Raw genomic sequence first — 27,239 nt, 5'->3', positions numbered from 1 at the left:
AGTATTTTTTTTTTAAAGATTTTTATTGATGTCAGAGAGGAAGGGAGAGGGAGAGAGAGAAACATCAATGATGAGAGAGAATCATCAATCGGCTGCCTCCTGCACACCCCACACTGGGGATGGAGCCAATAACCCGGGCATGTGCCCCGACAGGGAACTGAACCATGATCTCCTGGTTCATGGTTGACGCTCAACCACTGAGCCACGCAGGTCGGGCCCTAAAGTATTTTTTATGTGGCCTTTTAAGTAAACTTTGCTGACTTCTGTTCCAAACTAGAGATGACAGGAAGGGAGGGAGTGTCCCTATTCTTTAACCACAGAAGAGGCCAGTCTGGATTTAAAGGTCATTTAATCCTGGCAGTTTCCAACTTCTCAGCCTCTATCGAGGCACAGGCAGAGCTCAGGACAATATTTTAAAATGTAGTAGGTAATTAAAACATGAGCTGTTAAAAAAAAAAAAGAAATGAAAAGAAATCTTTTGTTCTATTTATCCTGCAATACCAACGACAACTTTTGGTAATTGTAATATCGAAGAATCTTATGTTATTAAAAATCAAGATGAGTTATTCCAAAATATTTATTATATCCTACCACACTTATGCTATTTGCTATAAATATTCATAGTATAAACCAGTTGGCTCTAAACTGAACAAATTTAATAACCAAATCTTAAATCAAACAGCGTTTTAGATTTGCCGTGAGTAGTAGACCTCATAGATTGTATCTGGGGATATCTTCAATAAGAACAGGCTGAGTCCCACTAATTTAAATGATTGTATTAGTTCAGCAATTTATGCTTGTTTGTTTTTCTATTTGAATTCCTATTAGTTTCAGATCAAACTAGGCATACCAGTAAATACGCTACAGCCACTGCTTTTATAGTGCTAATGTAGGCTCAATCCTTTTTTCTCCCCAGTATTTTCTATTCAGCTGGGCTTTATGCTTCTAACCTTCATCTTTTCAACAAGGTAAGTGATTTGGTTTCCTTGTTGGTTGTTTTCTAAATGAAGACGCATGCTCTTGACGTGACTTTTGCGCCACCATGCTGTTGCAGTTTTTCTCCTGCCCGCCTGGCCATCACTTTGCACCCCGCTCCTGCCGTCCTCCAGGGGAGACCTTAGGAAAGGGCCTGCCCGTGGCCCTTGTCTCCTCTGTCCACATCGTGTGCTTGGGAGCTCCTCCATTCGACTGGCTCGAGCTGGGAGCTGTCAGCTGATGAATGTAGAGCCCAGACCTGCCCTTCCGATGTCTGTCCTGAGTTCCAGCATGACTCATCCCTTACCATTTAGATAACTTCACCCTGTTGTCATCATAACACCTCACACTCAAGATGTTCAGAATGGGCTCCCTCTTTTCCTCCAACACTTTCTCTCTCATTTGTTTATTTATTGTTAATAGAACCACCATCCACAGAGGTACTCAGACTAGAATCCTTCACATCATTTTTTTTTTTTAATCTCTTGATCCTACTTCAGTAATATTTTTTGTGCTTCCAAAGCCACTTCCCTAATTCAGGATTTGTTGCCTCTTCTTGCCCTAGTCTATTGCAATGGCTATCTTACTAGTATTTTCACTTCCAGGCCTGACTTCTCAATGCATTTCTTACTGCTTCGAATCACTCAGAGTTCTGACAGTAGCACTCATGTTCCGAGAGCTTCATTGGTTACAGAGCCTGCAGAGTGAAGCTCACTTTGGGGGCTAAGGCAAGGCCAGTCTCATGAACCACCACTGGCAATCTTGCTGCCAAAGCTTTAGGTTGAGGTAAAGGCTTTGCTGCCCTTTGAAAAAACCTCCTATGTTCTCATCCCTTGCCTTTGCTAAGGCTGTCCCCATGTCAAAATTGGTCTCCATACCCTCGTTCATCTTCCCTGGTCTTAAAGGCTCACCTCTAATGCAGCTTCTTCCATCAGAAATTATGTAAGCCTTTGGTATGAGAAAGTTACCATAGTGAATGCCAGAAATAAATAATTCCAATCCTGCGTAAGTTATAGACTAGATATATGCATGGATAACTACCTGTCCTGAGTGGTACAGTAAGCCAACCTTAGTCCATTCAAAGAAGAAAGCACCTCCAAAGACAGTAATAGAGCATGGCTTCCTGGAAGAGATGGGGTTTGACCTGGGTCATGAAGCATGGCTAGTTATTCAGCAAACAGAGATGCAGAGAGGGGGTTCTTAGTGGGAAAAGAAACAACAATGCAGATGTGAACACACACACACCAAAACACGCTGGGACAATAAGAGTAGAGGGAGTTTAAAAATAATACTATTTGGAAAGGCAAGCTTGGGACAGATTGCCAGCCCCTTGAATGCCAGGTGATGCAGGGAGTTGCCACAAGGGAGGGGGCCGGGCTGTTGGTGAGGCCTGCTAGTGTCAGGGCAGCAGAGGGCTCAGGCCTCGCGTTAGGCAGCTGGCCCCATGGCACTCAGTATAGCAGGAGCTGATTGTAAACAGTCAATGAAGACTTACTGATGGGTGTAATCTGAAGCATTTTTACCAAGCCTGTGTTGTGATTTATGAGTAAGAGTAAATCAGGGGTGGGCAAACTTTTTGACTCGAGGGCCACAATGGGTTCTTAAACTGGACCGGAGGGCCGGAACAAAAGCATAGATGGAGTGTTTGTGTGAACTAAAATAAATTCAAAGTAAACATCATTACATAAAAGGGTACGGTCTTTTTTTTTTTTTTTAGTTTTATTAGTTTGCCCACGGCTGGCCTAGAGCCATTGAGTTACCAAGAAAGTGTGACTCATTTAGGTAAGTCTGAGAGTAGGAGCTATTTTAAAGGTGTGTTTTTTGTTGTTTTGTTTTGTTTTTTGTAAATGGCTTGTTAGGGCACCTCAGAAAAGACATGTGCCCTTCACTGGCTGTTTTGCTGGTCCTTGTGGCAGCGTGATCATCGGGCCACTCATCCTGTCCTATCAGACTAGGCAGGATGCCATGCCTGGGAGTGGGTGACTGACAAATTCTTCAAAAACACAGAATAGCCACTACTGAGGCTGCTGAAGGAGGACTGGTGGCATCACAAATAGTTGAATGAAAACTGAGGATTTTCAGCCTGAAGCAGACTGGACTTTCCTGAGGCCTGTGGTTTTGAGACACTTCTGTTCTGCCTTGTTCTGCCTTCACTCAAGTTCTGTTGGGTTTTGAATGTGCTCAGCCTGGTGTCAGGCATCACATTCTTTGACAAACAAGACTATGGGGTGGCTGTAATTGTGTTCCTGGGGAATGGGTGTGTATCCCCAAATATTCCATTAACATTTGGGGATTTGCAATTGGACAAGATTTAGTAGATGGTTTTCACTTTCACTTTTTTCTTCTTCTCATGCTGAGAGGCCTTATAACGCCTGGAGATTTTGTTGGAGGAATGAAAATTATCAACATTTAGTGAACCCTGCTCAGGGCCGGGCACTGTGCTAGGGATTGTGCATGAGTTATTCCCTGTAAGTCTGACAGCAAAGACTACGATCCCAGGCACTTTTGTTGCTGTTTTGCAGATGAGAACCCATGCTTAGAGCAGTTTAGTTTAGAAACTTACCCAAAATCAGGTGACAGCACACCTAGAATTGAAATCCACTGCCACCTGACATTTCCAAAAGCATTGCCCCATGCTTTTTCTACTGCACTAAATAAACTACCTCAATTTCTTTAAAAATTCATAACACTTGTTTTGGTTAGGGAATTTGTAGAGAATGTTTAACTGGATTCTTTAGGTTTACACAGAAACACAAACAAATTAATCAAAGACACCAAAAATTGGAACTAATACCCATTGGTTTATATGCTGTTGAATTTAATTTTCTTTTCCCACTTTTTGTTCCTTTCTACTTAAAATTGGTGAAAGTGGCCTGTGGGGCTTTTTTCTTATCAATTCAGTACATCTCAAACCAATCCAATTATCCAGACACAAAAGTCTCAGCATGGAAAGAAGTCTTTTTTGTACAGCATGTCACTGACCTCCGATGATGGCAGGTTAGCTTAAACCTGGGGAGACCCACCTAGAAAATCCAACTTCCCTGCACCACTCTGCTCCCCTGGTGAGCACCGCTTAGCCTGCCTGACAGGGCACCTGAGCCTCCTCTGCTCTGAGTATTTAAAATACTCGTGAGAGTTATGACTGTGTTCTCATCTCCCTGTCCTTAGAATAGTGTTCAGGTTATAAATTCCAACTCTAGAGCCAAACAGACCCGAGTTTCAACCCTGTTTAATAACTGTAACTGCTGTCAACTTCCCCAACTATAAAATGGAGACAGTGGTAGTACTGTCTCATCGGGGCATTTGGAGAATTAAATGAGGTGCACACAAAGCCCTCAGCATAACACCTAGTATATAGTAAGTGCTCAGTAAATGTTAGCTACTGCAGAATATTTATTATATCAAAATAACATATTATTTCAAGAACTAATTATGGAAGAGAGGGAATTAGCATTTCTGGTTTTGTAATACATTCTTTTGGACGTTTCTGTGTCACTGTTGCTAGGAAATGAGAGTTTATTCATCAAACCAAGACTCAGCCGTCCATGGTGACCTACTCTTTCTACAACTTTGGAAAGCTGTCAAAGTTGAGAAAAAAAAAATTGTTGAAAAGGCTTAGAAAAATAAAGCAGTCATTGGGAGCCTTTTAAAAATATATAAAAGACAGTTTGATAAGCAGATAACAGGATAGAAGCCTAGAATGTCACTAGAGTGACAAAAGAAAGCATTAACAAGAGGAGGAAGAAAACAAATATTCAAATATTTGTGCAGGTCCTTTAATCTTTATCAGTGCAGTTTCAATCCCAGGCCTCAATGGGCCTCTCCCTGTAGCCCTGGGAGGGAGGGGGGTGGGGAGCAGGGGAGGGCAGGAGGGAGAGAAGGAAGACAGCCCTGTGGTTAATGGTAAGTCTCTTACCATTTCAGAGATGAGGCAGCGGAGCCACAGAGCTCCGGAACTCTTTATGCTGCTCAGCTAATGACAGAGGAGGTCACCTCCTAAAATGAGTGAAAACAAAACAGGTCCAGAGGTCAACAAAGGAAAGCACCTCACGTAGACGTCCCCTCTAACAGCACTCACACAGGACCCTCTGAGGAGCTTTTCTGCTCCACATTCTGTGATTCTCCCTGTAAAACCTCTGACATGTTTTCCTTTGTAGGAACTGCAGAGGGAGGCAAACGATATGCTATGTGGGAAACGTGGATAGAAAGCTCTGTAAGAGCCAATAAAGAAACCGGCTGGGAAGGAAAGGAAATAAACATCCCAAGGGAGGCCAGAGAGATCAAAAGAATTATAAAAACAGAATAAAAAGAAAATATTAAAAAGACATAAGGTCAAATCAGAAAATAAATAGTAACGTGATTCAAAAATGTGAGCAGACACAATAGAGATGCTAATCGCTGAAAGTAGAGTCATTACCGCGTAAGTGAGGTGCACAGCATGGCTGAGGGCAGGTCACTTCACAAGAGAGCAGCTCTCACCCACTCCATTTAGCGGTGGTTTTTCGTTTGGGTGGTTTTCTTTGGCGATGTTTTTTTGTTTTTTTTTTAATAATTTTTCTTCTCGGAGGCAAACTTATCTCCAAGACGTGGGGCAGCCTACTTTCTAGTTGACTTGCAGTTGTGCTTCGGGTTTCCTTTGTGGAAAAAACAAGGCAATAATACTAGCTACCTTATGAGACTGTTGGGAGAAGGAGAAGTCCAGGCAGCGAAGTGCTTAGAAAACAATCAGCGTTCCCTGCTGTGGTTACTCGTCAGCATCAACATCGTCCTGAGTGGAGGGCTCAGTGAGCGGCGCTCTGTTGGTTTTCCCCAAGGCCCGTGATGTGAAGTGGTCTGTTACTTTCTGCATAGGTATAGGCCAGCCCTGTTTAAGGGGAACATTGTTTCTAACCTTAAACATTCCCCTTGTATTTACTGATCCTCCCTCCCGACTGCAGACCCTGTCAACAGAACCAAGGGGCAGTTTCGCCTGAGATCAGGCCTGTCACCGCCCAGTGGGGGCCGGCTGCGCCTGCTTCCTGGAGGAGAGGCGTTAGCGAGTCCCTGCAGACGTCCTCCTCAGCCACTGTATGCGCTGCTCTGGCCGGTGGCAGCCGCACCAGCTTAAGTCAGCGCCTTCTTGGCCAGAGAGCTCTGGACACACTGGGAATGTGCTCTAATCTGGAAAGGAACAAATACGAAGCAAAGCAAAGTTCCCCAAAGGAGAGGGTATTGTCAGATTCGCTGGGAAGAAAACCCAACTGCTTGGATCCAGATGCAGCAACCGCTGTATCTAAACGAGAGAGCAAAGAACTAGAAGGAAAGGCCTCCGCAGGGTTGCAGACCCAGGCATTGCTGGGCAGTCCACACTCGCCCAGCTGGTTACACTGCGTGGTTATGCTGCATGGTCTGCAGTCAAGGTGGCATGCATTCCCATACAGCTGGCTGTACATCTATCCCCAGTCTGCCTACTTCAAGCTTTTCTATGTCTTAGGTTCCTGGGCCTCCGTGTTACCTCCAATTCTCTATGGGTGAGTGAAGTGCCTCACCTTTTACAAAGAAAGTAAAATCTCTGATATAAATTGCTTCCATTTTCCCATTATCCACCTGGAAATTTTCTGTAGTTTTCACTCACCTTGTCATCTCTTGTTCCAGCTCAGACCAGAGAAAACAGCCCCTCGGAGGCTAACACCCGTCTCATCCTCTGGGGCCTCTCTGAGGACCTGGCCTCCCCCTTTGTCTCTCCTGCTGTATCTTCCCTCTCTAGGTGATCACATCCCCTCTTCTCCTCTTCACCAGATTTCCTGAGCACACTCTTCCCTCTCACCACTTCCAGTTCAGTGCACCTGGACATCAGTCCCAGGCTCCTCCCAGACAGCACTGGGCCCGCCCATCCCCCACTTCCCAGAATGCCTTGATGCCTTTCTCAGTCCCATATGCTCAAAGCTTCTCATCTCTTCGATCCCTCCTCCTTTGACAAAGCAACAGGAACAGTAAAATAACTAGCAAGTACTAAACACCGCAGCGTGCCAGATTCTAAACAAACACTGGCGTTTATCCTGAAGGTGGCCCTCAGAAGCAGGCACTGTCATCCCCATGTTATGTCCAAGCAGAGGATGGTCTGAGTTTAAGTTCTTGTGCATTTGCCCCAAAAGCCTGTGCTCTTAAGCTGTTGGGAGGCAACATTTATTTCATAGAGGCCAACACTTGTCAAGTTCTTGTAAATCTGTCTTCATGTCTCGTCCCACCACCTCCTGCCCCCCCACCCCCACCCCCCGTGCTTCTTCCTGGGTCACCTCGTCATCTTCGGTCTCACACCACGCTGTGTGATTACTCCTCTTCATCCTTCTGCCCCACTTACCAAGGCCACATTCCTTGTCACAAGCCAGTGTCCCTGCGCACACTCAGCCTGGAGAGCCTACACGTGTGTCTGTCTGTTCTTCAAAAGCCAGCCCACTAGCTGTTTCCTTCAGGAAAGTTCTTTGTGCTCCATCACCACCCACTCCCCTGCCAAGCTTGAGAGAAACCTGGCCCCACTCCGAATCACGCCCCCACCACCACCACTCTCGTTCTCTTTCTCTTTTATGGAGTATATACTGTCTTCCTTTCCTCCATGCTCACGGGACCTTATGGGGCTCCTTTCACATTTGGCCTCCATGATGAATGAGGGGATCAAGGACCATGTGGGCCATGTAGTACAATGTTTACAGAATAAGTGTGGGCCCTAGCCAGTTTGCATCAGTGGATAGAGCTTCAGTCCGCAGACTGAAGGGTCCTGGGTTCAATTCTGGTCAAGGGCATGTACCTCAGTTGCAGGCTCAATCCCTGGCCCTGGTTGGGTGGGGAGGGGGGCCACACATGCAGGAGGCAAACAATCCATGTGTCTCTCTCACATCAATGTTTCTCTCTCTCTGTCTCTCTCCCTCCATTACACTCTCTCTAAAAATGAATGGAAAAATATCCTCAGGTGAGGATTAACACAAAAAAATTAATAAAAAAAATTAAACAATAAGAATGGTATCACAATATAAATATGAGGATGAAATGTAGGAATGGCAAGGCAATCTTATTATCTCAAGTGACATATATCCACAGAGGATTCTCAGCTGAGGGGGACACCAAAAATGCAGTTTGGAAAGTTGTTATCAGAAAAAGAGCTGGAGATAAGACCGTTTAGGAAGCATGAGCACATGGGGCGTTTCAGAGGCGATTAAATGCTGTCAACCTGTGAACTGGGGACAGGGAGGAGGCGCAGGAGACGGCCCTTCTCCCTCCAGTGAGTGTTTCACAGAGAAAACAGGATGTGGGGACCTGTTTAGGGAAGATTGCTCTTCCAACGAAGTCATAGATGAGGCTGAGGTTACTAAAGGAAATGGTGGGCTCTCTTTTTTTGGAGATCCTTAAAAATTGGATAGAGTGCTACATCTGCAGTTGTATGCACGCCGCCGGGTCTAGCGCGTCTTTCCATTTGCTGACTCTTGTCTGGGTCCAGGGCAGGGGATGAACAGACTCACTGTAGCTTCACACCCTCATTCTTCAGGAAGGAATCGTCTCTAACATGCCAAGGACACAATGATAATAATGACATTTCTAGCCTCTGTCCTGGTCTCTAAATTTCTATAATCTGAATATGATGTTCACCAGTACTGACCCCCATACCATTTAATGGCTTTTGGCTAAGTGAGGGTCTTTTCATGCTTAACATACTATATAGCAATAGTAGAACATAGCAGTTAAGAGTGTAGGCACAGGAGCCAGACTTAACTTAAATCCTAGCTTTGTCATGACCCGGCTGTGGAGCCCTGGGTCACATGCGCCTTCTCTGCCTCAGTTTCTCAGCTGTGAGCAAGGATGGATTGGTATGTTTTGCAGAGACCTGAGAAGAGGCTTGATATATGGGATAATGTTTTACTAAAACCTATGATGTTGAATCTTTGTTCATACCATGAACTTCTCAAAGGACCAGTTTGTTATTGAGTGAGCAGTTTTGCAGACACAATGACTCTTTCAAGCCAACAGGTTGCTATCAGGTGACAGCCTAGGCAGTGCCTCCCGGCATGACTTCCTTGGAGTCCTGCGCCACCACTGATTACATGTGTGTTCTTAAGAGACCTCCACCACACCATTTTAAAACTATCCCCCTTCCAAGGATAAGTGACTCAGAAATGATTCTCTGTAAAGACATTCAGACATTTGGGCATAGAATGGCTTCTGTCTCCAGGATTGGTTAAAGGGATGTCAACACGAAGGTGGGTACTACGTTTGATTTAGGATATGTTAAATAGTCTGTTAATGAAAGTATTTGTAAAGCACTTTTTTCTCTTGCCCCTAGGAATAATTCCGGTTTCACACCAGCAGACACTGTGGCTATCATTTTCTGTTCTACACACAAATCCCTCACTTTGGGTAAGTGATTCACAGACTCACAAACTAGTTTAGCCCTCAGATAGTTACATATTACGAGTGTGAGATTTAAGCAGTGCTTCAAAGTAAATGGAATGGGGTATCATCCATTTGGTTAAAGGACAATAGCAAAATGAGAATGGGCTGCTGCTTTGAAATATTATTATACGATTGAACCAGTTTTGGAGGGCCTACGGTTAAAAATGTAGGATCTAGCTTAATTTGTAAGGTTTTTGATTCTCATAAAAGGTTTTCAATGTGGAATGTTAATGTTAAAAGCTGGAAATGGGGGTGCACAGTGGGCAAAAACTCAGCTTTGGAAGGCTCTAGAGTTGTCCCTAAAAAATATTAACTTATTTTCTGGAAGCTTGGGGCAAGGTGGAAATAACATTATTTCTCTAATTGGATATTGACATTAATTTGAAGTTCATTTCAGAATGTTATGTTGCTTCGATAAAGAAACACATTATCATTATTATTAACTCAATCTGATTAGCATCTAAAGTGAAATAAGTATTTATTTAATAGACAAAAATAGATCAAGAAGGAAAATGCTGTTTTCTACTTAGCTTTATCCAGTTTAGTGGCATTATCCCAATAACGTGTTTAGGTATCCAGAATTCATGTTTCTGGTCATTAAAAGTCATTAAGTAATCAGAACCTTCACTGAAATATGCATCACTCATAAACTCTTTGGGCTAATAGACACACTGTGGCAAAAACTCGTAGGAAAACTTTTCATTTTGGCTCGTGACTCACTGAAGAAAAGGAAGAATCATGACATGGCTGTGAGTCTTCTCATGTTCAAGTTCAGTCTGAACCTAGAAAACAAAGACATTTCATCATGTTTTTGGTAATCCCCCCTCTCATATTTGCCTGACACTCTCGCCAAGTTTGGAAAGTGATTTAGAAATTGGACAAACTCTTTGAGGAGCAGTTGCTATCTAGGGGTGGCAGCTAATTTGAATAAATATACTGTTCATACATTGTAGCATGTTTGGTAGGTTTTCTTTATAATCAACATCAAACTGAAAGCCACATTCCAGTCCTGATTTTGTGACCATGGACAAATCACTTAACCTCCTGAACCTCAGCTTTCCCATCTGTAAAATGGGACGGTATAATACTTTGTAAGGCAATTGTAAAGGTCAGAATTAAATTTGTTAAGTAGCTAGCACAGTGCTTATATGTAACGGCTAGTCAGTTCATGCCAGAATGTATGTAAATTGCTATGGGTTAAATGAGATAGCCCGGAAGAGCTAGTGTGCTGCCTGGCACCTAGCAGGTACTCTTTAAGCAGTAGCTATTGTTGCTAGTTACTTTTAACTGTATTAGTTATGACTGTGTTACCATTCCCAGTCTGTCTTGTAGATTTTCATGTAACAGGTGTCGTTTAATTGTTGACCTCAAAGAAACCATCTGACACTTTTTTCCCCCTGTGGATATTGTGATGTGATGTCTGGATTTCCCGGTCTCCTAAAAAGTAAGGGGTTGTTATAAAGGTCGGGAGTCCAGAGGTGGGTGCCCGCAAATGTCTCAGATGTCCCAACTCGGGGTCTCCTGAGCCTGTGTCCTTCAAGCAGATGCTGAGCCACAGCCTTTCTACAGGGGCCTTTAGACCCGCCCCTCCCAATGGGGCATTTTTTGGTTTCTCCATGATCTTCTGGGCTGGAGTTGGCTGTGTTGAATGATGAACTCTACCCTCAAAAGCACACAATCAGCATCCTCTTCTTTTCCATAAGCAAAACTCCTGTTCACTCTTTCTTTCTGTCTCTTCTTTCCATAATCCCAGAGCCATACTCTCTGTTCCTGATGCTTTCTGAAAGCTAATTTTCAGACAAACAGGTAGGTGCTCTGAACACCAATCAGATGTAGCTGTCTGTTGAAAAGCGTTGGGGGAACTTGGACTTGTTTGCTTTTGTAGTGTCCTCTCCTGAAACAGGTACTTAGATTCTCCAATACAATACTAGTGTAGTTACCTAAGTAACCATGGAGTGTAAATCCTTAGTTACTTCTGTAACACGATAGACTCAATCTCTCTTGGAACTATAAAACCTAAATACTCATCCTGACTCTTCCTCTGGTACCTTCCAGGCCTGTTTCCTTAGCTCTTAGATTAGAGACTTTTAGTTCCAACTCGACTATTTTATCATGCCTTGATCATACCTGGCTAGCATTTAAAAAAATGGCCTCTCTGCTGCTTCCCTTGTCTCAGGAGCCCCTTTATTTTCCCATATAGCTAGGGGGTGTTTGGATCCTATTAGTAGAATGGCCTTGCTACACCCTGTGTCTGTTTTCACAAGATGGAGTACATATTCCCCTCTCCTGGTGCCCGACATCACTGGTACAGAGGATGTGTCACAATGGTGGCCTAATGCAACTTCTATCTGCATGGAAATAAAAGAACATCACACTAAGTATGAGCAATTCATATTTCAGAACCAAGGAGGAAATTTCAGATAATTTCACTTGGAGCTATACCTTCACCTCACACACACAGCTAAAATACAACAGATTATATCTACTTGGTATTTAGAATATATATCTATACCTTTGGCAGTCACTGTCATAGTATTCTCCAAGTGGTTTTATACATACACACCCCCGCACACACACTCAGTATCTCAAATAGAATACTTATGAATACCATTCATTATTACATCCAGTGTTTGTATTTAAGAATAAATCATTGCAGTCCAAGTGGTACCCATGTAACTACAGAACCAAAGGTGAAAACTCTTGCGTGAGAAGCCTTCTGAAAGCTGTCTTGTATGTACACTCTCGATTTATTTTATTGTTCTTGCTCTTGCCCTGTCTCGATCTCCTCCATGTGCTCGCACCTACACACATGCTGAATTTGATTCATTGCTTTTATTAGTGCATTTGCCATTGATTGATTAGTTCTTCGTATTAGTACTTTTTCTATTGATTGATTGCAGATGAAGTGACTATTTGACCTTTAATTATGAGGCTTCCTATTGAAAATGACATTGAGCTATGGCTTCACATAATCCATCTGGAAAGCCTGACATGATGCCATTCCCCAGAGTTTGTTGAAGAAGCAAGAGGAGGCTCCGGAGGAAGCACAGACTATCGGGCTCCGTCGGAAACAATACCACCGCTTGTCCGTGTGCTCCCGTGGTTTCGGCTCAGGGCTGCAGATAATTTTACATTTTGCCAGGAGCATCCCTTGCTGTGGGCTGCCCTAAAGGCCATGAACTCTCCCAGAGCCCTCTCCAGCTTGACGCCGATGTTCGTACAGTAACCAGAGCTGTTTTACACAGCAGAGACCGAGAGCAGCTCATGCCCTAGTTAACATGGCTGTGCGCACAGTGGGTCAATAGATCGCATCAAGAAAGAAATTCGATCCCAGGTGTCCTGTGAAATTAGTGTTTTATTTGTCTTTTCTCTTGAGTATTCAAGTCACTTATGTTATCTAGAGCTCTAATAGCCGTAGGAAACTTCCTCACCATACCTGGAAAGAGAATGTTTCAGGGTGTTTGAGATCCTTCAGTGAAGTGTATGCTTGGATTCGTTTTTAATGTTTTTAAATGGCAAAATGAAAGCATATATTCTGAGAACATGTCAACTGACAATCGGCAGTCCGGTGTGAGGTTCTGCTTGTTTCTTATTTGCAAAAGCATGTCTCAGTGGAAAGAATGCTATGTAAATGTTAAGTAGAGTGTCATGACCAACACTTATTGCAAGTCCAGTATATGTCTTACCATCTATACCAGTGATGGCGAACCTTTTGAGCTCGGCGTGTCAGCATTTTGAAAAACCCTAACTTAACTCTGGTGCCGTGTCACATATAGAAATTTTTTTGATATTTGCAACCATAGTAAAACAAAGACTTATATTTTTGATATTTATTTTATATATTTAAATTCCATTTAACAAAGAAAAATCAACCAAAAAAATGAGTTCACGTGTCACCTCTGACACGCATGTCATAGGTTTGCCATCACTGATCTATACACTCTTTGTACAAAGGAGAATCAAGCAGCTCTTCCTCCCGACATTTATACTCCATCATGAGTCTGTAGCTGAGCTGTGACCAGAAACTATGCACTAAGCAAAAGGAATATAGCTTTTCTGTAGACATCGGCTTCTGGAAAGAGTAGAAAGAACCACAGACCTGAGTCTAGTCAGGATCCAAGTTCCGGTTCTCTCACAGCAGCTGGACCACATCCCTGCATTGCTGTGGGCCTCGGTATCCTTGGCTGTGAAATGAGCAGGTGGCAATGAGCTTGAGGTTCCTTCCAGTTTCAGGTGTCTGAGTCTGTGCTCAGCTGCTGGGGTCCAGCCCCAGTGGGTCCAGGGGTTCCCCAAAGGTGTGGACGGAGTCGGCGAAGAAGGAATGACACGGAGACAGAGTTCAGTTGATCAGCAGCCTAGCCAGGATCTCTAGCCAAGTTCTGGTCAGGATCTCCAGCGAAGTCTGGTTAGGATCTCCAGCCAGGTTCTGTGTCCATGTTCTCTTGCTAGGTTCTCCAGCCAGGTTCTCCAGGTTCTCCAGCCAGGTTCTGTAGCCATGTTCCCTCGCTAGGTTCTCCAGCCAGGTTCTGTCCAGGTTCTCCAGCCAGATTCAGTCACCAGGTTCTAGTCAGGTTCTCTTGCCATGTTCTATCCAGGTTCTGTAGCCGGGTTCTGTCTCTAGGTTCTTCAGCCAGGTTCTCTCGCTAGGTTCTGTCTCTAGGTTCTGTGGCCAGTTTCTGTCCAGGATCTTTTGCTATGTTCTCTCCAGCGAAGTTCTTCTGTCTCTAGGTTCTGTGTAGGTTCTGTGTCTAGGTTCTGAGTCCTGTTGTCTTGTTACACTGTATTTATACCAGTTGATTCCAATCCTATCAATCTCTATTCCAAAGGTTAGGGCATTTCTTATCTCCATTCCAGGGAGTAAAGATTATGTAGCTTAAGCATGATTGTTCGTAGTTAAAGTGATTAATTACCCGCCTGACACTTAGTTAAGGGGTTTTATTCCCTCCCTAACTTCAGGGGAAAATCCCTACCTGGGGAAACAACCTTTCTCAGAGAGGTGACCTTGGTTAAAACACATAGTGCCAAGAAGGTGAGCAAACATATTTAGAATAGTATGGCATATATGCCAGGTCCCTTGAAACAGCAAGGATGGACCAGCTCCCGGCACTCAGCAGCTGATGTCTCCGTTCTGTAAGAGAGCAGTTCCCCTGCTCTATGTGAAAGGAAACAAGTACTTCAGAGGAAGGGTTCTGCGAATGATGTTACAGTATTTCAGGAAAGGAAATCTTCCTAACGATGAGAAGATACCATAACACTCTGGAAAGATGTTCAGAGGAGAAACAAAATCTGAAACAGTTTCTTTTTAAAAAATATATATAGATTGATTTCAGAGAGGAAGAGAGAGGGAGAGATAGAAACATCAGTGACAAGAGAGAATCATTGATCAGCTGCATTCTGCATCCCCCCCTACTGGTTACAAGATGGGGATCAAGCCAGCAACCCAGGCATGTGCCCTGTCCGGGAATAGAACCATAACCTCCTGGTTCATAGGTCAACGTGCAAACACTGGGCCACACCGGCCGGGCTGAAATGGTTCTTGTTTTCAGTTTTACTTGGAAGCTTTGCAAGAAGGTTAAACAATTCCCTGCAACTTGGGCTGAGATGATCATTTAATAGCATCTCGGTTATTTTCTCAAGAGGAAGTGGAATTGAAATACGAAAGTTTGCCTTTCTTTTTTCTTTCCCTTTAAAGCTTATCTGTGATTCCACTTGGCACATGAAGATTATTATCTTAATAAAACTACCCTTCCTGCAATTGGGAAGCACTTTTTAAAAGCACTTAACTCATTATGTCATGGTACCTGAACAAGGCAGAATATTAGCAAGTCAGCAATTATTGTCCTATTTTGCATGTGAAGAAATGAAAGCATAGAAAGAAACTTAAGAACTTATCCCAGATCTCCTGGAACATTATTCCAGGCATTGTAACTGTGATCTCAGCTTGGACTTGGATGGTTTTATCAGTTGTTTAAAAAAGAAAATTACCTCCAGTTGCATTGCTGGTTATAAGATGGTTTTACTGATTACATTGCTGGTTATAAGATGGTTTTTAAGTACTTAATCTCTATCATTGTTCCCATAAACATATTTCCATGTGGCCCAGTCACAAACTTGCACTCATTCTTTCATTCTTTCTTAACAAAAGGTTGTGCCCTATTTAAAGTGAGTCTTGATGAGCCAGCCCCCCGCCCCTGCCTTTTGTGAGGCAACAGCTGCCTGTCCTCCATTCCTGCAAACTAAGAGCCAGAGTGCTGTTCGACAATAAACTACTAACGTGGAAACAGAAGTCAGAGTAAAGATAGAAGATACAAGCTTGTCTTTGGGGCAGAGCCGTAAAAGTTTCTGCCCTGCAGTTCAGTTACAGTTCTGTAGGAAGGCAGCTCGGGGACCCCTGCCATTGGACCGACCCTTAAAGATGCCCTGGCATTGGAGGCCCGGTAGATTTTACTACCATGCTCAAGAGACAAGGGGGAGCATCTGCCATTTGGTGCTATTTTCTGATCCACATGAAGAGAGAGATGTAAGCTCTCTAGCAAAGCAATGCACTTATGTCCTCAGGTTTTTGGACTATTTTGTTTTGAATTTTTTATTCTGGATTTGGTGTCTGAAAATCACTACTATAACATCCAGACTTTGTAATAAAACTCCAGGAAGTCTCCAGGTTCCAGGCAGCAAGTATGTGATTAAAGACAATAAAGTCTCTGTGGGGGATTCCCGGGCTGACCCTCAGGAATCAATCATCTTCGCTCGCCTGGACGACCAGCGCCCTGGTGCACACACTTCTCACCCATGGTTCCTGTGCCAGGGACTGTCCAACCTGTTTGCCCACAAGCTACAGTAAGAAGATAGGTTGTACAGGGTAATCCATTGCACACTTGCATGTGTGTGAACATTTTACAAAATAACGTCACTCTTACTGTAGGTGATACATTCCATAATCTATCCAAGTTCTAGATAAAACCCATTTGGTTGATTTTGCAACTCATTAATGGGTCATCACCCAAGGTCTGAACAGTATTCCTTTATGCCTCGGTTGGTGAGGTGATAACTCTTCCTCAGAGAGTTACTGGGCAGGCTTTGGCTTCTGCTGTCCCTTTTTCACTGAACTTTAACCCACATTCCTGATACGTGAAGGAACCAGAGAGAAATCAAGACTTGGGATAATTCTTGATTTGCGATGATACAAGATCACCTACATTTAGGTTTTATTCAGCTTCTGTAGTAGAGTTTCTAAGCCTTTCATTGATTTATTTTAAAAATTGTTTCTCTATTATGTTTTCAATAGAAGTACTAATAATAACAGCTGACATTGAGTATTTAATAGGCAAACACTGTGCTAAGTGCTTATATGAAGTAATTCACCTGAAAATCCTTTTGTGTTGGCAGTGTGGTGTATGACTGGACTGGTCAGTGTAGACCTCAATGCCAGGGACAGTCGCTCAAATGGAAAATTCTCACTGGGGTAGTCAGCTACTATTTTATGAGAGCAGCTACACAACTGCTTGTGTTATCTTTATCAACCCAACCGGTGACGTTACTAATTAGCATAATGAATTCAGAAATAGGTTTTTATTGATGAGTTACTAACTTGTCACTGCCCGTGATAAATGTAATAAATAGACTCCTTGATATGCAGACTGCCTGAGAACTTGAAGACACGTCCCGCCCTAGCTGGTTTGGTTCAGTGGACAGAGTGTTAGCCTGCAGACTGAAGGGTCCCAGGTTCAATTCTGGTCAAGGGCACATGCCCAGGTTGCGGGCTCAATTCCCCAGTAGGGGGCATGCAGAAGGCAGCCAATCAATGATTCTCTCTCTCTCAACATTGACATTTCTATCTCTCTCTCCCTCTCCCTTCCTCTCTGAAATCAATCAAAGTATTTAAAACATAAAATAAAAAAATAAAGCCACGTCCAACTTGCTAAAAGATTCTTGCAAATTCCACCATCTGAGGAGCAAGTCCTAGGGCTGTGCTGGATGCTAGGCTCTGCCCGGTTTTGTGCCAGTCTGTGAGGAGGCTTCATGGTTGCCTGAGGCTGACTGTGAGGTCACTAAGTCCTGCCCTTGAATGAGCTGCACCCGCTCTGAGTGACACCCTCATGCACGCTGCCAGTGAGAGCACCAGGAAGGTCAGAGCTGGGCGTGCAGGTTGCTTAGACTGTTTTTGTGCTTGACTGCTAATGCACAGTGAGTTAAAAAATGCCTATGTGGAGTTATTTTGATAATAAAATGAGATGAAATTGTAAATCAGCCAGGCATAGAGACTTCCAAACTGGCAAGTCTATATTTTTCTCCCATCTCACCAGATTGAGGCGAACATTAAATCGAAAATAGATATGAGGACACTTTGAAACATTAAAAGCAGAAGGCTCTGGTATTTCCTGGATACCTACTACATGCTAAGCACTGTATTAGGCACCTATATTGCCTTATCATCTCATTTATTCTTCACAGCAACCCTGCACAATAGCTATTATTGATCGCGTTGTCCACACTAGAAAACCAAGGCTCAGAGAGGCCCCCCCAGTTCACACAGAGCTGGCCCGCAGCGGCAGCTCAGTCCACCTCCAGAATCTCCTTGTGTCCTCTCACTCCCCCTTGTTACCAGACTCGGCTCTGAACCGGGCCCACCTGGAATCACCCAGGAGCTGTCCAGGAAGAGGGGTGCCAGAACCCCTCCCCACACCCATCAACTCGGAATCTTTCAGGCATAGTTATGAGAAAGCCACCCAGGTGGTTCTGAGGAGTGGCCGGGGCTGATGCCCCCTGCCTTGGACCACTTTTTGTGTCTGCCTTTATGTTCCACTGTGTCCCAACAAAAACACAAGACAGGGTTCTACCTACTTATTTGTTCATAAAATTGGCCATTCGTGCATACCGATTTGTGGAATCCACAATTCTCTGTGTTATTAGATGCGTAAGTACTCAATGGTTAAGGAGGACAGAGGAGATCATCGTTTCCAGAAATGGCTCCCAGAGTTTCCTTAATTTCCTTAACTCCATTGTATGTTCTTCTTAATTTCTTCTTCTGCCTAAGAGTCTTCCCCATGAGGTCTTAACTGCCCAGTTCATGTGTCATTGAGAATAAGTGAAGGGCAGGAGCCGGTGGGCAGGATGACATCTGGGCAGGTTACACCCCAGAAACCTGAGGCAGCCTTTTTAAGAGAGGTGGATTTAAGGGTAAATAACTGATTTCTAATCCCCCAAATCAAAACTGCCTTGTTCTTTTATGTCAGAAGGCACCTTTTCTGAGGTTTGTGTTCATCATACACATGGTACCATCAAGAAGAAAGTTACCATGCTAGCCGGTTTCTCAGTGGTTAGAGCACAGGCTCATGGTCCAAAGGGTCTCGGGCTCAATTCCCAATCAAGGGCATGTACTTTGGTTGCAGGCTCGATCCCCAGCCCAGGTCAGGGTACATGCTGGTTTTTTTTCATGTTTCTCTCTCTCCCTCTCTCGGGTGAAGATTAAAAAAATATATATATATATATATATATATATATATATATATATCCATCCTCAGGTGAGGATTAAAAACATATAAATATATAGGCAGGTGGCCTATATATATATCTCACACACACACACACACACACACACACACACACACATATCCTCCAGTGAGGATTTAAAAAAGAAGAAGAAAGTTATCACCAGAGGTGATTATCAGCCATGTTGCTAAAATTTTTTTAAATGTACGTTAAAAATAATTATTGTTCATTGGGATCACAGCTTACATTTATCACTTAACTAATATTTTTGAAGCCTTCTGGAAGTTCCACTGTTACGAGGATTATGGATACAAAACTTTCGGGAAAACTGTTTTCTTTGCCTCAGACTTAGAATGTTCACGTGCTTTCCTTTATTTATGTGACAGCATGCCTAAAACATCCTATGAAACTAAACCAGGCTTCCCAGGGCCATCAGACAGCCCGTTCTGTGTCGATGACCCTGTCCAATACATTCTGGTGACTTTGCACGACTTTTGTCATGTGAAATCCTCGTTTCTATTTCTGATGTTCTCACTTCCTCGAGTGTGAACAGAAGCCAGACTTTCCCTTTAGAAGACAGACGACTCTTCATTCACAGCCTGGAGAAGTGAAAAAGTTCCCTCACTGCCCTTCCTGCCCGCTGGTCTCCCTCAACATGGCCACACCTCCTGGAGACACAGCCGCAGTTCTTCAGTTCGTTCTTAACTCCCTGCTCGCTAAGTACTCCCACGATGCTTCCAGACAGGTGAGGGTGCAACCAATCTTCCGAGGCCGACACCTTCCCTTGGTGGAGTTAAATGTTTCTTTCCAGCATCTGGTGAGCCCGCTCAGCGGTTCATTAAACATCCTTTCCCACCAGAAATTGCCTATTTCAAAACAAAAGCTGCACCAGATGCTCATTTTGGTCTAGTTTGCATCTTTATTGACATAAAACTTGCAGCAAAGTGGTAGCATTACAGCCCAGGTAACTGAAGGCAAAAACCATCTTTGATTTTCCTAATGGGCCGAAAATGCTCACAAACCAACTTCTATCGCAAGCGAGTCAAAGGCCAGCCACACAAGCCCCTTCATTGAAAGGAGCGCCTCTCCCTTTCAGGCCTTTCCTTGTAAATGTTGCTCTTAGGTCTCACCCTCGGGTGCGCTGCGCTAATATTGTCAAGCAGCTCTTCGCGCTGGGGCTCCTCAGGCCTCTGTGCTCCTCGCTGCACCCCCCGCTGCAGTGCCCGCTGATACTTGTCAGAGGCCACACCTGGGCAGCTCTCGGCTGATCTGCAGGCCTCTGACGGACCCAGGCCCCCATGCCATCACCTGGAGGCAGTTGGCCTTCCTGTTTACTCTAAAAATCGGGGTGATACAGGCTCGCTGAATCTGTTTGCCTGATGACCTCTGACAGCAGTGCTGCATCTTCTCAGTCCCCTTTGTCCAGTGGACTTGGTCTCTCTATCTTCTCTCCCTGTTAACTGAGTAAGAGCATAAGACGGGGGGCAGGGGGGGGGTTGCCCATTTGTTCACTGCATCTACCCCAGTGTCTGGCACATAACAATGAAGACTTACTACTTACCAGACATATTATTTCACTTAAAAAAATACCTACAAAGTAGGTACATTTTACAGATGTGGAAACCGAGGCTGTGTAACTTGGCCCATGATGGTCACTCAGGAGTTAAGGGGCGGACATGGGGTTCCAGCCCAGGGCTTTCTGTCTTGGCTGCAGGCCTCTTTCCTGCTGCACTGTACTGCCCCATGCAGGCTACTGGGTCTGATGGATTATCGATCGCTTCATGAGACATCTGTGTTACTAAAAACTAGCTTGCTATGGGATAATCCTTCCTGAAAGCTTTTTGTAACCAAATTCCACAACTGCCTTTGGACCTTATCAAAGCTTCATTTCGTGCTCTAGAAATGGCACATAATGGCCCCTTTGTTTAGTCATTGAAATAAATCAGTGCCGTTGAGTTTGATTTTCTGTGACTATTTGTCTCCGAGAGAAAGCCTGTGGGGTGTGTGTGTGTGCGCGCGCGCACATGTGCTGAGGAAGGGGACACGGAGATTGGCATTTAGGATGCCAGACAAGAGGGTTCGTGTTTCTCAAACACTGACCGCCTTGCTGGACTGCATTTTGATTGGACATTTTGATTGGAGAGACCGTCCATCCCAGTGACTGTCAAAGGCAAACATGGGCTTTCCTGAGAGATCCACTGGCCAGGAAGAGCGAGAATTCAAATAGCAATGTGTAGGGCATTTGGATAGTAAAGTTATGGATGTTTCTAACTAAGAACAAACTAAACAAAAGTGGGAAATAACCATGACAACTAAAGAGAGAAGCCACTGGACCCCCAATTGGCCAGCAGCTCTCTCCAGAGCTCAGTGGAGAGTCGGAGGAAGCACTTACATGGGAACAAGTCGTGTGAATTCAGGCGAGCGGATCTTTGAAAGACAGGAAATGGTCCAGGTGATTGGAGTAGACCATCTCTCAGCCACGTGAGAAAGTAAGTGTAATATTAGATTCCAAAAGACACAAAGGGCATTTTCAAAATATTTCCTCTCCTGCTCCTATTTTTATCCTATAAAATACAGTCCTCCCCAGAGGGTTTGTGTGAACAATTCCCTTTACAGTCCAGTGAAGCATCAGGTGTGTGTTCCACATCCTGTCGCTTTCAACAGGAAACATTACTTTAGCACCTATTCCTACATAATCAATCACTCATGTATTGAGTACCAGTCCTGTGCTTAAAAACACCATAGGAGAGTCAAAGAAAATTAAAATACTTGGCTTGTGTTCAGGGGAAACAAAACCTACACAGGAAAGAGGAAGACATCCACGGGGGGGCCACCTTCATGGTGGAGGAAAATGCAAAGCGGAGCCCAAGAGAACCCAGAGTAGGACTTAGGCACCTGGTGAGAAAGGACAAGCTCAGGCGGGCTCAGCTTCTGCAAAGACAAAGGCAGGGCTGGGCCGGAGCCCGGGAGGGGAACCGGCAGCGGCAGCGGAAAGTTGGGTTTGATGGAGTTAACGTCACTTTGTGATGAAAAGTAAGAGACTGAGGTCCAAGTCTGCCTCCACCACCTGCCCGGGTGTGTGATGGCAGACAAGTCACTTAGCTGCTCAGCACCCGGTTCCTCATCTTTAAGTGGGAAAACTGCCACCATCGGCTGCTGAAGGATTAAGTAGGAGAACGCAGGCAAAGCACTAGGCATGCAGCGAGCACTTGCTGCAGGGGTAGTAACAGTGGTTTGCACTGAAGTTGAGTGGGTAGAGGATTCGATGAATCAGCTCTGGAAAGTCTGTGTGATTCTTGAGCAGGGAGTGGGCTTCCATTGACATGGGCTTTAGGAAGGTGAATCCGACTGGTCTGCAGCGTTGATGAAGGGAAGAGTCTGAAGACGGGCTCTGGCAGGAGGCTGAAGAGTCATCTTGGCTTGATTGTTTGAGGCACTGAATTAGGAAGGTGTAGTGAAAACCGAGGGAAGGGGAGTGTGGGTGGAGGGGAGAATCTGCAGGAGCGTCATGTAGAGCTGGTGGCTTCCGATGGAGTTGGAAAGACAAGTGGGATTAGTCCAGGTGATCTCCAAAGTTTGAGTTGTAGAAGCTGGGTGAGCCAGTGACAGAAAGGGGGACACCCATCCCTTAGTTGGAGGAAAGTTGAGGTAGTCAAGGCCCCAAGAAGGCAGGGACTTTGCCTGTGTTCTCCTTACGTCCTCAGCACGGAAACAGTAGTAACTCACAGACAGCAGAGGCCCAGAGAGTATTTTTTAATGAATGGATAGATAGATAGATGATAGATAGATAGATAGATAGATAGGGAGATAGGGAGATAGGGAGAGAACAGTGTGCGCCTACAAGTAAAATAAACTCTAAACAATAATATGAAGACAATAGTTTTTATATTGTTAACTATAAATAACCCTTTAGTGGAAATTATACAAAGGTCCGTGTTTAATCTCTGAAGACAGATATCTGTTTCTCAAGGAAAAATAGAAAACAGTTCATCCAGTAGAAAGTAGTAACTTGAAACTCGAACACTGATACAAAGGGAATATTGTAATTCAGAGAACATAAAATAAACATATTTAAAGTGGGGGTGGGGGGCCCTGTTCCGGTTCGTATTGTTTTATCCCTTCCATCCTGGGAGCAAAGAATAAAAGAAAAGGATGAAAGGAACCCCTTGCTTGCTTGTTAGAAGAAGAAAGCTTGCACTTGAAGTTCCTACCGGGCAGATGTCTGCTGAAAGCTGTGCTTATGGAAGATGCTGCCGTGTCAAACTCTGTTGGGTGATTTTAGACGAATGTGTCATGTGCGACATGGAAATGCGGCGTGCTGCACATTAGGGATTTCCCGAGTGCTCGCATCAGGCAGTGACGTGCCGCGAAAGGGCTCTTTATCTAGCCACACGGTGTGCGTGTAGAGCAGTGGGGAAATGCTTTGGGTGGAAATTACTTTAGTCAGAAAAAGAATCCATTTACAGTGTGCGCCTTCAAACATCTTTCAGACAATGCATTGTATTAAAGAGGCATTTTTTGATTAATGTTTTATATACATTTTTCAGCATGACAGCTTATAGTCCCTGTAAAATTGTAAATGCATGCCTAGTGTTCACTTCCATAAAGTCGGATGCCACCTCATAAAGTCTCGTTGGCTCCTGTCAGCCATGGTGACACAGAATCAGTACCTGGGTGCATTAAAATTAATTTCCTTCATGTATATTACTGCAGTGATGGCGAGATGAAAAGAGTCCTATATTTAAATTTTACTTTTAAAAGAAAACTCTTTCTAGCTAGTTGGTGTGTTTTTTTAAATCATTGCGCTTTTTTACCTAGTTAGTGAATGTAATAAACATGGAGCCGTAGTACGGTAAAGTTATGATGGGATCTGGAAGAATACAAACCCATCCATTCAACGCACTCCTCTTGAGCACCTGCTGGATGCTCAGAGCTGAAGGAGAAATGGTCTCAGACCCTAAGAAGCTGAGCTCAGTGAGGAAAACACACAATGATAGCAAGTGCTGGGACCCTGGGCTGAGATGAGCCCCAGGTTTGGTGAGCACAGAGCTAGAAGCCAGCGTTGGATGCAGCTTGAGAACGAAGGGCTGAAAGATTGAGCCGGCCAAGAAGCGGGTGATGGGCATTCCAGGCAAAAGGAGCTCAAGTGCGAAGGCCCACAGGCGGGACAGGGCGTGGGAATGGCGCGTGGCTGGGCTGGTGACGAAGGACGCACAGGGGCTCCTCGTGGCTGAGCACAGAGGCGGGAGAGGGGAGGGGTGAGACACAGAGGGAGTGGGGGCCAGTCAGAAGGCCCTCGTCCCGCATGATAAACGCCTGCCTGACTTGACATGATCAGATTGTGCTCAACAGCCGTCACTGGTGCAGAGGGGAAGATGGCGTGGACAGGACAGCCTGTCTGGAGGTGGTGTGGGAAGTCCATCACAGGCAGGAGAGACCTTCCTCCCGTGAGGTGGAGGGTGGATTCGGGTCCACAGAAGGTAGAGGTCACTGTACCCTGGAAGCTTCTTGAGGATAACGACTTGGCTCGTCTCTGTCTCTCTCTTCGGGGTGGTCCCCACAGTCGCTTAGTCCCTCGTCCACATGAAGTCACAGGAGCCCCTTTAAGGAGAATAAGCCCACAAGGACTTCTGCCTGGAAAGCTTTCTGCACACCAGGCCCTGTTCTGCTTCGAGGAGTTGCAGTCCCCATGGCGTCTGAACTGAAGACCTCGGCGTCTCCCCTGACATGGGGAACAAGTTGCCTTCGTGGCAGTTCCGACGTCACCATGGGGAAAATTTCCATTTCCTCACTAGGAAAACGGTGCACAGGGTAGTTTTCATCAGCCTCCGGGTTATTGCCAGGCCTAGTTCAGTTAAAGTGGGAAAGCGCGAGACGGACGCGCATGGCATCTAGTAAGCGCTCAGTACCCGCGAACCATTTTTACCCTTAGCATTGCTGTCTCTCTACCTAATCCGTCACACCCAGGTGGGTTTCTCATGTCTCAGACACTAGGACACCTTGTATGTCTTGCAGTCGGTTTCCTGTTGACTTACAGTAGCAGCAGCCGCCTGACTGTCTCCCTGGCTTCCCTCTGTGCCCAGTGACTCTGAGCCCGAGGCTTAGCCAAGAAAGGAGACCTCAGGCGTTTTAGCCCAGCAGCCACGGTCCTCGAATTTGGGGTCAGAAACCCTGCTCTGATCACCTTTAGAGGCAAATATCCCCATATTTCATGCGCTCCCTGAAGCCCCACCTTTCCTTCACCCCCATCCCCAGCTTCTCTGCGTCATTCCTTTGGACCAAGTCATCTTTCCTGGAAACAGGGTAGGTGTGTTCACATCGTCTCCTTTTTTCATTGGAACAACTTTCCAATGTCAGATGTGGCTTTTCAACTGTGAACAGATTGAGCATATTGTTTTTTAAAAGAAACCTTTGACTTTTCTATTGGCAAGAAGACAGAAACTGTGCAAAAACCTCAACCTGAGCTTTTGAAGCTCTGAAGGATGTTGTTGGGAAGAGTAGAGTGTTTTCCGTTTACAGCAATGACATGTGAGGCTAGGAGAAGAAAGCAGCTGTGAAAATGCATGTTTAGTAAAGGTGTGAAACTTACCAGAAGTACAAATAATTGAAAACGCAGAGCTTTCCCTCACCGGGTTATAATAAAAGGTGATTTCTGTGCCCTCACTGTGCATGCTTGGGAGCTGGGGTCCTTTTCAGAAGCTATTCTAAAGAAACGAGGAGAGAGCTAAGCTATTATAGCGATTCAGGTGACAGAGCTGACACACGTACACACCAGTCCTGACCACCGGGCCATATTAAAACCATTGGTAATAACAGTTCAACTGCCAGTGTCTGGATTGTGTTATGGAAGCTTAATAGATACACACCAGAGTCAGCTGCTTACAAGATACGCACACCGTGCCCTTGGTGCAATAGTGTGTAGACTCAGGAAGTAGTATTCATGTACCTGAACTCCGTTAAAACTTTCAATGTGGGTTTAAACAGTCAGCACTAGTCTGAGTCCGCCTGCCATACGCAATGTTGTATAGCACGCCTGAGACCCTTGGCCAAATGAGAACATGCAAAGCCTTTGTTAATGTTCATTTGGCTAAAGTACCTCCTCCTTACAGCGGTGTATACCATACATTATCTGACTATATCCTTCCAGCTCTCAAAAGTGAACTTTGGGGCTTTGAAATGGTGCCAGGAAGGCCTCTGTATTCCACGACTAAGCAAGAAAGAATCTATTTTGAACTTTGGCCTCTCTGGGATTTAGCCTTCCTGAAGCAGCCCTATTCCACACTATCTCCTCCCCTCTCCTTGGGAGACAGGCTGCTCATGCAACAAGAGTTATTGGTGCCCTCAAATACCGAGCACCTTTTGAGCTTTCATTGGTTCCAGGTAGAGCTCAGAGCTTACGTAGTGAAAGAGGATGCACCGACTCGGTGACTCACTTGAGACCTTCCCTTTCCAGTCCTGTGAACTCCCCGGGAATGTGGCCATGACCTATTCCAGTGATGTCGAACCTACGACACGCGTGTCAGAGGTGACACGTGAACTCATTTTTTTGGTTGATTTTTCTTTGTTAAATGGCATTTAAATATATAAAATAAATATCAAAAATATAAATCTTTGCTCTGGCTGGTTTGGCTCAGTGGATAGAATGTCAGCCTGCGGACTGAGGGGTCCCAGGTTTGATTCCGGCCAAGGGCATGTACCTTGGTTGCGGGCAGATCTCCAGTAGGAGGTGTGCAGGAGGCGGCTGGTCGATGTTTCTCTCTCATTGATGTTTCTAACTATCCCTCTCCCTTCCTTTCTGTAAGAAATCAATAAAATATATTTTAAAAATATATATATATATATAAATCTTTGTTTTACTATGGTTGCAAATATCAAAAAATTTCTATATGTGACATGGCACCAGAGTTAATTAAGTTAGGGTTTTTCAAAATGCTGACACGCCGAGTTCAAAAGGCCCGCCATCACTGACCTTTTCCAAGTTCCAGTGTTAGCGGAGAAGGTCCTTAAATGGCGACAGACTGAATGTGCTCTCGGTTTCCTCCCTTTGCCCGCCAGGAATCCCGATGCTGAAGATCGTGTTCGCAGGCCACGAGCACCTCTCCTTAATCTCCGTCCCTCTGCTCATCTACCACCCGGTGCAGATCCTCCTGGGCAGCGTGCTGGTGCCCACGATAAAGTCGTGGATGGTGTCGCGGCAGAAGGTGGGACTCCGGACAGATCTTACTTGGATCCGAATCAGATTGAAATGCTGTTTCTGAATGTTAGCTGTTCACACACTGCATGTTCTCATTCTCAGGGGACGTATTTCCTTAACTAAATCCAACAATGATGCATGGATCCACTTCAGTGTGAGC

The 27,239-nt window shown here is 44.8% G+C and overlaps 1 protein-coding gene across 3 annotated transcripts in view; it reads left to right on the top strand.

The window, feature by feature from the left end:
* The window catches only part of SLC10A7 (solute carrier family 10 member 7), a 194,909-nt gene that overhangs the window by 165,197 nt on the left and 2,473 nt on the right, over nucleotides 1-27,239 (top strand). For all 3 annotated transcript variants that reach the window (XM_036312951.1, XM_036312949.1, XM_036312950.1), the window contains 3 exons: nucleotides 917-968; nucleotides 9,287-9,360; nucleotides 26,941-27,086. In XM_036312951.1, coding sequence (XP_036168844.1) covers nucleotides 917-968; nucleotides 9,287-9,360; nucleotides 26,941-27,086 — 272 coding nt within the window. The remainder of the gene's footprint in view (nucleotides 1-916; nucleotides 969-9,286; nucleotides 9,361-26,940; nucleotides 27,087-27,239) is intronic.

The sequence above is a fragment of the Myotis myotis genome, unplaced genomic scaffold (assembly GCF_014108235.1).
Source record: "Myotis myotis isolate mMyoMyo1 unplaced genomic scaffold, mMyoMyo1.p scaffold_m19_p_6, whole genome shotgun sequence".
Lineage (NCBI taxonomy): Eukaryota > Metazoa > Chordata > Mammalia > Chiroptera > Vespertilionidae > Myotis > Myotis myotis.
The sequence above is the reverse complement of the archived record's forward strand: the minus strand, read 5'-3'. Positions and strand labels throughout refer to the sequence as shown.